The sequence below is a fragment of the Bufo bufo genome, chromosome 3 (assembly GCF_905171765.1).
Source record: "Bufo bufo chromosome 3, aBufBuf1.1, whole genome shotgun sequence".
Lineage (NCBI taxonomy): Eukaryota > Metazoa > Chordata > Amphibia > Anura > Bufonidae > Bufo > Bufo bufo.
This window is the reverse complement of record NC_053391.1, coordinates 576,699,711-576,712,348: the sequence shown is the minus strand read 5'-3', so window position 1 is coordinate 576,712,348 and position 12,638 is coordinate 576,699,711. Positions and strand designations below refer to the sequence as shown.

At 41.0% G+C, this 12,638-nt stretch overlaps 1 protein-coding gene across 5 annotated transcripts in view; it reads left to right on the top strand.

Moving 5' to 3' along the window:
• Positions 1-12,638, top strand: part of ARHGAP9 (Rho GTPase activating protein 9) — a 223,264-nt gene that overhangs the window by 174,531 nt on the left and 36,095 nt on the right. For 4 of the 5 annotated variants that reach the window (XM_040425734.1, XM_040425736.1, XM_040425738.1 and 1 more), the window contains 3 exons: positions 1,703-1,756; positions 5,754-5,888; positions 7,450-7,555. In XM_040425734.1, the coding sequence (XP_040281668.1) occupies positions 1,703-1,756; positions 5,754-5,888; positions 7,450-7,555 (295 nt within the window). The remainder of the gene's footprint in view (positions 1-1,702; positions 1,757-5,753; positions 5,889-7,449; positions 7,556-12,638) is intronic. The other variant, XM_040425737.1, reaches the window with a different exon arrangement.

Here is a 12,638-nt window from a genome sequence, read left to right as displayed (position 1 = left end):
TTTGCCATTTTTTTATTATTTGAAGAGGAAATAAGACAAATTGTGTCAATGTTTTGAACTTTTGAATTTCAGGCTCCATATCTCACCATCCTCTACAGCTTTCAACATGAGACTACCATCATTTCATAGACAACCATCTTGCCTATCTCATACATAAATTTAACTATTGATTATTGGACTATTGAATATGATTAGTTATGCAGATTCTTGTCATGTAACTGCATTGTTACTGTTTTGCTCCTGGTGGTGGAACAATCTTTTTTATACTTTATATATTTTGTATACTACAAATAACAACCTGTTTTCACATTCCCTAATAGCTCAGTGTGTCATTAATTTGATTCCCAATCGAAAGGTCACTGGTTTGAATTGAGGAGCAGCCATAAAGAAGATTTCCCAAGAAAAGAGAAACAGCATCATCCAGCTCATCAATAGCGGTATCTTGGCCAAGAAAATTGCCAAACTGCATCATGTGAGTGCCATGAAATTTGAAGAATATGGAATGAAGTCCATCTATACCTTCCAAAGCCAAGAGGTGGACGTCCAGGCAAAATATCAGATTCAACAAGGTCTATCAGTTCTGGTGCGACAAACACAGCAGTGGAGGTGACTCGTATGCTTCTGAATAGTAAGATCACAGACGTCCATGCAAGCACAATGCTCATTACACAAGTCTGGAATGGTTCCCCGAAAATAGTGAAGAAGCCTCGACTTCAATATCCTCATAAGAAGTGTCGGCTTGAGTTTGCAAAAAAGTACAAATATTGGACAGTAGGAGATTGGAAACGGGTGATTTGGAGCAATGAGACGAAAGGCAATAGACTGAGCTCTGATGGGTGCAAATGGGTCTGGAGGAAACAAGGCAAAGGGGGCTAATTGATCGAGAAATTAAAGGAACTGTCTAGTTCGGTGGAGGAAGCCTGATGATATGGGGTTGTATCACAGGCAAAGGTATTGGATACTTGACCAGCATTGATGGTGGTCTCAGTGCTGAGCTATGTGTGAGTATCCTACAAGACGAGTTACTTCATACACTCAAGTACTATGGGTATGAAAAGGAGGACATAGTATTCCAGCAGGTGAACGATCTGAAGCATACGTCGAGATTGGCGAATAAATGGTTCAATGAAAATTAAGTAGAAGTGCTGGATTGGCCCACACAGTCCCCAGACCTCAACCCAATTGAACACTTGAGGGTAGAGTTGAAGAAAAAGCTGTATTCGTACCCAATTGAGTTTACCCGTATGCACCAACATTGGGAACGTGTAGAAGAGATCTGGGAGCAGATTTCGATTGAGACATGCTTGAATCTAATCGAGAGCATGCCCAGAAGGATTCAGGCATGTTGAAAGCCAAAGGTGGATTTACAAAATACTAACAAAATAATAAAAATAAAAATTTTGAATTTTAGGAGCAAAACAGTAACAATGCAGTCACATGACAAGAATCTGCATAACTAGTTATATGCTACATAGTTGCAAGTCCAATTTATGTATGAGATAGCCAACATGATTGTCTATAAGATGATGGTAGTCTCATGTTCAAAGCTGTAGTGGATGGTGAGATATGGAGCCTGAAAGTCAAAAGTGCAAAACATTGTTACCCTGTTGCTCATTGGTGTATGTCCCCAGACCGAAACTGCATTTTGTTGTATTACCTTGATACCTTTAACTGATCAGGAAGCTGACCCGTTATTTTACAGAGAGGGCAGTAACAACAGATGGACGATACCTTTTTCCGGAACAGCTAACCCAAGGTAGACCTTTATGTCCTGATGCCAAGCTTGTGCATGTCCCGGCTCATATGGCCAATAACACCCCCTCTGCCTTGTCTGCAATATCTGCCTTTGTTTGAGAAACATGTATCTGACAGAACAGTGCTATTGTTGGCTTTGCTGTATTTGTACATTTTATAACATTGTATTTGCTGTTTGTCTTAAACAGTGTGGGTCCAATTGTTGAGGCAGAGGACCCCTCCTCTGGTGATTTTGAGCAGAATTTTAGACATAAAATATAGTTTAATGCAAACATAATGTCCAGGACAGTTATACAGTGCATTGCATTACCTTAACAAGCACAACTACAATGGGGGCTCAGCCTATTGGCTTCACAGCATGTCTTATCCCTCACAGCATCAGGGCATGTCCTCCCTCACCTCTGCTACCGCTACATCACCCCACTATTCCTGTCCTTCACCACAGATTCCCCTACCCTACCCCATGACTCTTTGCACAACCTGGCATTAGGATTAAAGTCTAGTTCAGAAGTATTTGAGTTGGATTCAGGATCAATTTCCAGACTAGTTCGTACTAGTACTGAATATTATTAATTATTATTGCTGAAGGAACATGCATAGTATACAATAATACTGCATAATGTATATTATTAGTTGTTCCTTGTTCATATTTGTTCATGCATTATGTTATATTTGTGCCTGTCTCTGAATGACGTCTCCTGCTCTAGCTGTTAACAATCTCTGTTTTGTTTGCTGTTATGGTGTCTGGCACATTTATTAAAATGTATTTTCTTATTATGGTATGCAATAATACTGCATTATGTATATTAGCTGATTACTGTTCATATTTGTTAGTTGTCTGAATTATGTTATACTTGTGACATCGCCTGCTGTAGCTTTTAACGATCTCGGTTTTGTCTACTGTTATGATATCTGGCCCATTTATTAAAAATTGTATTCTCTCATTACAGTATGCATACAGGTAAAATGTAACAGCTCATTATATCATGTCTGATGATTGAGCAGATAAATGGAATGGTGCCTTACAAGCAAAAAGTAACAGCAGCCCATAGAAATCAGTTACTAGTCCTATGACAGGAACATGTCATGATGATCCCACACATGGCTTCACCTTGAGAGACCAACAAACTAGACAAAGTTAGGTCCACCAAATTAAAGTCAATGGGATTTACCAGGTGCAAGTTTAGAAAAAAAAATCCAGATTGGTAGATGGACTAAATATTGACTAAATATCTCCAACATAGACAATACGGCGTAATGCCGAGTATATCTGGTTATCTCCACACTAACTGCAGAAATCTGGCATTTTAATGAAATGCTATATGGATCTTAAATACAACATTAAAGGGGTGGTCACACTTCAGAAGTGTATGACATATCCACAGGAAATGTCTGACAGGTTGGGCTTCTTCTTTGCCCATCAAGGTGGTCATTGGAGGTCACATGTAGGAGGAGACTTAATGGGAAGTAGAATTGCTCAGATGTTTCCACACCTCCTATGGACTTCAATGAAAACCTCTGTCTATATGCAGGAGCTGCAGGCATCCTGGTGTTGCTGATGTTTGCACAGCACATCCTTTCTAATATACGTGTGGGAGTGAAGCAACCCACCTTTCAGACATTTATTGCATATTTTGTGTATATTCCATAAATTATTTAATGGTCTGACTGCATGTGCAATGCAGCGGGTCTGGGAGGGGGATAATGTAGAGGACGGGACTGGTGGTAGCCATAATGGAGGTAGTAGTTACCCAAGGTGGTAATTATTACACTAGCATTCCCTGGGGGCATGCAGTGATAGTAAGGGCACACCCTTTCTTCCCTTTGGGGCACTCCCCGGCTTTGGAGCTCCCGCCTGGTGTTAGTTGTAGATGAGTTTCGAATTGCAAGAAAGTGGAGCCAAATAGCGAGCGGCTGCACAATACAAGGAGGAAGCAATACAAGTACTGATGCAGACAGTTCACTGTACTTTACTGAGGCAATTTGATGGTTCACTCAGGCACTTTTAAACTTGGCAAAAACTAGAAAAACTAGAGCTCATAAACAACCATTTGAGAAAAATACTTTATTGTTACATAATAAAAATGGACCAGCAAATGGCAAAAAAAGCCAAAAATATAAAGGTCCATACACAAAAAGCACGCCAAAACGCGCGTCGGGGTAACGCTATCCCGGCATACAGATTCCACTGGTGTGTTAGGTGAGTCTGACCTGGCTTGTTGCATATTATTTAGGCGGACAGTTTGCATTTCATGGTATTAGGTTATGTTTAGGGGAGATTAGGACTGTGTACATTTCATCCACAATGCTTTTTGTGTGAGGACCTTTATATTTTTGGCTTTTTTTGCCATTTGCTGGTCCATTTTTGTCCTATCCATGTTACTCATGCTGTGGGCTCACCTTATAATTTATCAATATACTATGTACTTGACTGAAGGATTTTTGATTATATGTATTCTACCTTTAATTCAGTGGTCTGTATTATGCTGGGATGGTGCTTTTCTCTGCCCCCTTCCCCCTTTTGAAATGGCAACATATACAATATTTATTATGTAACAATAAAGTATTTTTCTCATTTGGTTGTTTATGAGCTCTAGTTTTTCTAGTTTTTATCATATATTTAGTGAGCTTTACCAAATTATTTCTGTGTGGATGGTCCCTATATGTAGCCGCAATACTTATTGGTACTTTTCTTGGCAAGGATACCCATGGTCATATCTGTTTTTTACTTTTAAACTTGGGCACAGTCTTTACTGGTGTTTTGGACTATTTCTTCCAAGGCTGTTTGTTTGGGATGGTAGAGAGTTTACTAGTCGCTCTCAGTCTCTCTTTCTGTGATCAGACGGTACAATCTCTCCAGTCCTGCCTAAGAGGTGCACTTTCTCGGTCTTCAGATTTATATAGTCTCAGTACCCTCAGCAGGATATAGTCTCTTCCAACAGATGGCCAGCCCGTACTTTCATTGTAGTAAGGGCCCTGAGGTTTGTTGACCCAAACACAATGCAGGGAAGTCAAACATTCTGTTACCTCCAACAGTTCTTTTCCTCGAAGGCAGGCAATATATCCTTTTTCTTTGCTTGCTCAAGAATTCAGCTCCTTGCTGCTTACTTTCTCTCAGTCCGTCCACAACTCACTAACTTCCCACTACAGGAAGGGGTGGACCCAGCACAGTGCATGATACCATTAGATTAACCTCTTTTACAGCTGGCTACCAGCCACTGCACTTGGCCCCCCACCGATGCAAAGAATGGGGGTCCCGTTGCCCTTTCCTGATTGAATAGCAGGCCGAGCATTCACCTTCCTGCCCCATACATTCTCTGTGGACTTGCTCATGCAGCTCTCAGCTATTGCAGAAGTCCCATAGAGAATAAATGGCACGGAGGGCGCATGCTCAACCTGTCATTCTGTCAGGACAGGGAATAGGCCCCTTGTTCTTGGTGTGGGTCTTAGCGATCAGTTGGTTATCCACTTTCCCACTGATCAGTCATCACCTATCCTTTCAGTCATAGCACAACCCTTTTAAGTGGCATGCAGCAGATTTGTTGCAGATGTTTCTGTTACTTTAACATTTATAGGAGCGAGGCATTGAAAAATCAATGCATCTGAAACAATCCCTCTGCCATGTGTGAATATATCCTTTTGTGTTCCTTTTTTACCATATGAAATATCATGGCATGTAGTTGTTTGGAACAAAAACCTGCATTTCCCCAATGATCAGGGATAATCTGATATCTGGAAAGTGAAAAACCAGTCCCTGGAAAACAGCATAATTTTAAATACAGCTTTGAAAATGTATAGGAAGTGGGTATTGTTTTAGCTATGACCAGTACAACATAAGGCAAACAATGTAAAGTATTTGCAAAGTTTCTATATAGATTTAAACTGGTAATGAATAGGGCAGCATTGCTTTACCCGGGCAAAGGATGGCAATACTAATGTCTGTCTTTTGCATTATAAGAGGGCTTTGTCATAAGAGTTTATATTTTTGGATGATGCAGAGGAGAAGTTGGATCTGAACAGCCCCGATTGGGAGGACATTCATGTCATCACTGGTGCGCTGAAGATGTTCTTCCGTGAACTTCCAGAGCCTGTCATCCCTTTCTGTTTTTTTGACGAATTTATAGCAGCTGTTCGTAAGTAGATTTTATAATATAATCCATATAACCAAAATACTGCAATAAAGTATACATTGCGTATATATGAAAACAGACTCTATAGAGTTTTGCTAGAGTCTGCATATATTCATTAAAGCATACCTTCAATTATACAAGAAAAATAATTACAGTGCAGTCATTTATATTATAATCATCATTTATTGTTAAATGATTGCCCCAGATTTACTAATGTATCTGCACCAGAGTCCTATCTAAAAAGTGGTGCAAATTGGTGCAATTTAGTTACCTAAGTTTTTTCTGACATGCTCAACAAAGGGGTGGGCTACTTGGAAATGGGACAGAGCTTCACGGGAAGGGGGCAAAACCTAAAATGCACACAATTTTAAGAATTTATCATGAATAAATTTATCATCCACATCATTTATCATCCAGCCTGAGCCCCTGTAATAAATCTGGTGCAGGTCTAGACAGCCTGTCTAAGCTTACGCCTTCTTTAAGATGAGTAAATCTGGGCCATTGTATTATGGTATATTGCTTTTGAACCGCAACAAGGAAGTCACGCACTATTATAGTTTTTCTTCTATAACTGGAGGGATGCATTGAGCTTTACATATAAAGTAACAATATGAGTAGGTGGTTGTATATTGAAAACCAATGTGTATGTTATATGCTGGTGTTAGGGCCAGATGTTGGACTGCTCAGCTGGTTAGAACAAAAGGGGTGTTCACCCATAGCAATCGCTGGCACAATATCTGTATTATTCTGGTGTCAGCATAAATGAATCAATTACTAGTGATGAGCGGCAGGGGCAATATTCGAATTCGTGATATTTCGCGAATATTTGGTAGAATATTCGTCATATATTCGCGAATTTGAGATTATTTTCTTGATCACGAAAAATCGGCAATGTAATATTCGCGTAATGCGCGCAAAATATAGGCGTGGGTCACTATAGCTACATTTTTCAAGCTACTAGAAGTTTCCTGGTATCTCCCACTAACTATCTGTATTATATATATGAGATAACTAACTAACTAACTAACTATCTAATGTAATGACACAGTAAAGCACAGAGCACAGCAATGTCACTGCTCTCTCTCTCTCATATCTGCAAAATACTGCATACAAGGGCTGCTGGGGAGGTTCTTATATAGTGAGGGGTAGGCAACTCTCCTAATGGTTGCTAGGGATGTTGCTAAAGACATTGACATTGCAGCCTTCTCATTGGCCCACAAGCAAGAACGGTGGTTACTGGTGAAAAAAAAAATCTAGAATATTTAAAATTACGAATATATATCACTATATTCTCGAAGTGCCGATATTCGCGATTTATATTCGCTATTCGAATATTCGCGCCCAACACTATCAATTACACCTAAAGTCCTCTCTCACATGGCAGTATTTAGGTCAGTATTTTGCATCAGTGTCTGTAGGCCAAAACCATCAGTAGGTCCAAAATACAGAAGAGGAGCAAATCATTCTATTACTGGCACGTAGTTTTGCTTTAATGCCATCACTGTTACATGAGTGAGTTTGCAACTTTGTACAACATTAAATAAATACATTTTTTTCCACACAGAAATGACTGATGTTGATGAGAAAGTGCAGATCTTGAAAGAGCTCATAAGAAATCTACCAGAACCAAACCATGACACCTTGAACTACATAGCATGCCATCTGAACAGGTATGGATGGTTTTCTTTAAAGGAGAAATTGCACAATGTCTAATCTGCGAAAAAAAATATCAAAGCAAAAATAAAAATGTATTTATCTGTCCAAATCTCAGCTTGGGTGGTGTAGGTAGGGCCAGAAGATTCTGATAAGGTGATGACTTTGGTACCATAAGTGTGGTTTCACATAAAGCGGGGCTGATTTGCTAATCCTGTAGGTGGCATACACTTCGTCAGGCTGTCTAGATCTAAACCAAATTGATCACAGTGCCTCAGGCTGGATGATAAATCTGGTGCACGGATAGATGCTCTTGTCTAGCACTACTGTATACCAACTATTGGCTGCAGGGGCGTATCTCATGAGCCCTGGAGTTTAGCTTGGGCCCCCCTTCCCTCAATGCTTTGTGGCCAGGGAAGCACATAGCCTTCGTGCTGCCTAAGGGGAAAAATTGAAACGGCGCCCCCCCACCCATGCCAAATTCTTGACCTACTGTAACCCCTTTACTGCAGCCAGAGGTGGAATTTGATTAGCATGCACTTTCTAGAATACCAGTGTCTTCTTATGCAGCACAAAGGTCTTTGGGCCCCCTATAGCTATGTCCCGGATTTTTATTTATTTTTTATCAGATCATATTTATTGATGTTTTCATTAAAACAATACAAACAAGTACAATAAATTCCAGCATATTGTCTCCGAGCAACGTACAGAATGGAAAAGGCATTTTAGCCACGTCCCTGACTGGTTGGTTTACATTGAGTCAGAATTTACTGCTAGAATGGTAGCGCAAAATGTCCCCACCCTTTTTCAGTGATGCTCCCTCCCGTCCAGCTAAGTCCCGTCCCTTTTTTGGACAAGTTGGAAAAAAGTGTAGAAACTGTAGATGTGCCAGGTTGTGCCAGTTTGCACCACTTTTTAAAAAAAATATTTTAGGTGCAGATACATTAGTAACTCTGGACCAATGTTTTTTTTAAAGCCACTTCAGTTATTGATGCAGTTTTTTGACTCAAAGGCAGAAGTTGATCCAGCAGGAAGAAGTAGAAGTCCTTCCTTTATATTTCTTATTCTTTTTGACTCCACCTTGCATTAAAAACTGACACAAAAAGTGCATTGTTTTTATTTTATTTTAAATGCTATATGTAAAACCATACTGTATTTAGTATGTAGTAAACTTCTCTTTCATGGTAGTTGGACTCATTTAGAATGTTTTTTTTTCCCCTGCAGTTAGCCTATAGATGGCAGCAGAGAGCTTGGCAGCACTTCCTTAAAGGGAACCTGTCACTGGGATTTTGTGTATAGAGCTGAGGACATGGGTTGCTAGATGGCCGCTAGCACATCCGCAATATCCAGTCCCCATAGCTCTGTGTGCTTTTATTGTGTAAAAAAAACTATTTGACACATATGCAAATCAACCTGAGATGATTGAGGACTCATCTCAGGTTAATTTGCATATGTATCAAATCGTTTTTTTTACACAATAAAAGCACACAGAGCTATGGGGACTGGATATTGCACATGTGCTAGCGGCCATCTATACACAAAATCCTGGTGACAGGTTCCCTTTAAGTAAATGGCATTTTGTGCTGTATTGTGAGACTCTCTCTGTCTAGATCAAACTCTGCTTTTTATGACCCAATGCTATGTTGATAACTATGAATTAGAGGCAATGAACAGTAAATTGTGTGGGACATATAGAATGGTATTTAAAGGGACGCGCACCAGGCTATTTGCAGAATTGGATTCGTTTTCCAAAGCAACTAACAGATGATATCTCATTTTCAAACTGGAAAATGTAAGAAATGATTTAAACATTCTCTATAGGCAGTTATGACAGCCATAACTAAAGAAATGTTTTATATGGATGTAAAGAGATTCTCAACTTTTCGCCAGCTTTTTCCCAACATGTAAATATAGAATATACATTTTTTTAAATTATTGTCTATATACTGTGGACTTTTCTATTCAGCTCATTGGTCCGATCAAGTCCAATGCTATAGAGACCCAGACAGACTTTAAGGTTTCAAAGCGCGGTCCTTTCCAGCATTTATTGTGAGCGTAAACAGGCAGCACATGTACAGGATGCACGGTTCAAAAAGTAAACATAACATAAAGAAACTCCTGCTCGTCCGAGCACTAACTAGACCAGTGGTTCTCAACCTTTCTAAAGCCGTGACCCCGTAATACAGTTCCTCATGTTGTGGTGACCCCCAACCATTAAATTTTTTTCCTTGCTACGTCATAACTAATTTTGCTACTGTTATGATGACCCACCAAAAACACGCACAGACACCAATACACCAAATGTTAATTCAAATACACAAGTATTCATTCATAACCACAGAACTTTAGCATAAATACAAAATATTTGTAAACCAAATAAATAACTTTAAAATAAATAATAAACAACAAATACCCCCTAAAAAATAAATCAGTGGTGCTCAGGGTACCCCTCAAATAAATAAATCAGTGGTGCTTCAAGTCCCCCCCAAATAAATAAATCAGAAGTGCTCAGGGTCCCCCAAATAAATAAATCAGCGGTGCTTCATGTCCCCCCAAATAAATTAAGCCTTGCTCAGCCAAATAATTAAAATAAAATTAGCCAGGCTCAGCCAGGCTCAATTAAATCATTGGTGGCAGTGGTGCTCAGCGGCGGTGTCATTAACGAAAAAACTCGGACCTCAGCAGACAGGCGGCCCGACTTACCTGTCCAGACGTCAGGCTCCTTCAAGCACAGGCAGTGATAGGACATCACTTCCTGTGCGCGAGGATAAGGGGCCGCTGCCGTTGTGCGGGCGACCCACAATAGGAAGCCTCAGGCGACCCCCCGGAAAGGGCCGATCGACCCCCAAAGGGGTCGCGACCCCTAGGTTGAGAACCGCTGATCTAGACTGTAACGTACCTGACTGTCCCAAATAACACAGAGTAACAGCAACCTGTACCTTCTGCTCACACAGAGCATCTACCCTGTTTGACTCTCCCCCACATAATGCAGCCTAGGTCTTTAAGTATGCCTCACCCCAGCTGCATTAATCAAGTGGCTGCAGAGTAAATTGTTCCAGGACTAGGAACGGAGGTGAGGTGTATAGGTGAGAAACCTAGGCGGAATATATACGCCATTTAACACTTTATCTGCTGCCACCTTACATACCCTCCCCCTCTGCACAGACCTGTGGGGAAGAGCATCATGTGCCCCTAGACAGTGGACCCGTGACAAAGCGTCCGCATTGCCTTGCTCCGAGCCTGCACGATGCTCAACAAAAAAATTTACGTCGTGCAATTGCAAAAACCATCGAATCACTCTCGCATTCTTCCCTTTATTTTGTGCCATACATTATAATGGCGAATGATCAGTGATCAGCCTAAATTGTCTCCCCAGCAGATAGTACCTAAAGGACTCAATGGCCCACTTAAGGGCTAAGCATTCCCTTTCTATTATTGCATAATTCTTTTCTGCGGAGGTTAATTTTCTGCTAAGGTACATGAGGTATGGTTTGTGCCTCACCATTAACCACCTGAGAAAGGACGGCTCCTAACCCAACATCTGTGGCATCTGCTTGAACCAAAAATAATTTTCTGGAGTTGGGAGCGATCAACACTGGCTTTTTACATAAGACCTCTTTCAACCTTTAAATTGCTTGCTCTGCCGTCTCACTCCATTTTACCATGGTGGATTTGGACCCTTAGGTAACATCAGTGAAAGGAGCTGCTAATGTGGCAAAATTTTGTACAAACCTTCTATAATATCCAGCTATCCCTAAGAAGGCTTTCATCTGCTTTTTGGATACCAGTCGAGGCCAGTTTTTAATAGCCTCAATTTTGTCCATTTGAGGCTTGATGACGCCTCGCCTAATGTTGTAGCCTAGGTAACAAGCTTCTTCTAGGCCTATGGTACATTTTTTTTGGATTCGCGGTTAAACCAGCTTCCGAAATTGAGTCCATTGAACTGCTTGGCTTTTTGCCAGATGGGACTCCCGGTCTGAACTGAAAACAACCACATCATCTAAATAGGCAGCTGCATACCCTTGGTGAGGCTGCAAAATAAGGTCCATCAGCCTCTGGAAAGTGGCCGGGGCACCGTGTAAGCCAAACGGGAGAACAGCATACTGGAAATGGCCATCGGGTGTGAAAATCACAGTTTTTTCCTTGGCCTCTTCAGTAAGGAAAACCTGCAAATCAGGCCTCATGCACACGACCGTTGTGTGTTTTGCGGATTTCGGGAACAGCGCCGACAGCCATTAATATAACTGCCTATTCTTGTCCACAAAACAGACAAGAATAGGACAGGCTATATTTTTTGCGGACCACGGAACGGAGCAACGGATGCGGACAGCACACGGAGTGTTGTCCGCATCTTTTGCAGCCCTATTGAAGTGAATGGGTCTGCATCCAAGCTGCAAATACTGCGGCTCGGATGCAGACCACAACAACGGTCGTGTGCATGAGGCCTAACCTTTAGTGAGGTCAAGAGTTGTTATATACCTGGCAGGCCCTAACCTCTCAATCAACTCGTCGACCCTTGGCATAGGATAGGCATCAAATTTTGATATTTCATTTAACTTCTGGAAGTCATTACAAAATCTTAGACTACCATCAGGTTTGGGAATGAGGGCTATGGGGCTTGACCAGCCACTTTGTGATTTCTCTATCACCCCTAGAGCCTCTGGTACCCGATATGGCTTCTGTCTTACCTTTTGTCCAGGCTCAGTCGTAATGTCATGCTTTATGACAAGGGTTCAGCCTGGTAAATCTTAAAATGTCTTTCTATTTCTTTGTATAAACTCCCTAGTCTCTTGAGTTTGAACTGCTGACAGGGTTTCTGCGATACGAACCTCTGGTATATCATTACTAGAACCCTCCCTTTGCTGATTTATATCTGTGACAACCTCCCGATCCTTCTAGGGTTTAATTAGATTTATGTGATTACATTTAAAGGGGTTTTCTTTTTCCCGGTTGATAAACCCTGCAATTTACTTAATTTACCTTTTCACGGATCTCATAGGGACCTTGCCATTTGGCCAGAAACATACTTTCTACCGTGGGCATTAGTACTAACACGCGGTCGCCTGGTTGAAATGTCCTGACCTTGGCCGACCTATTGTA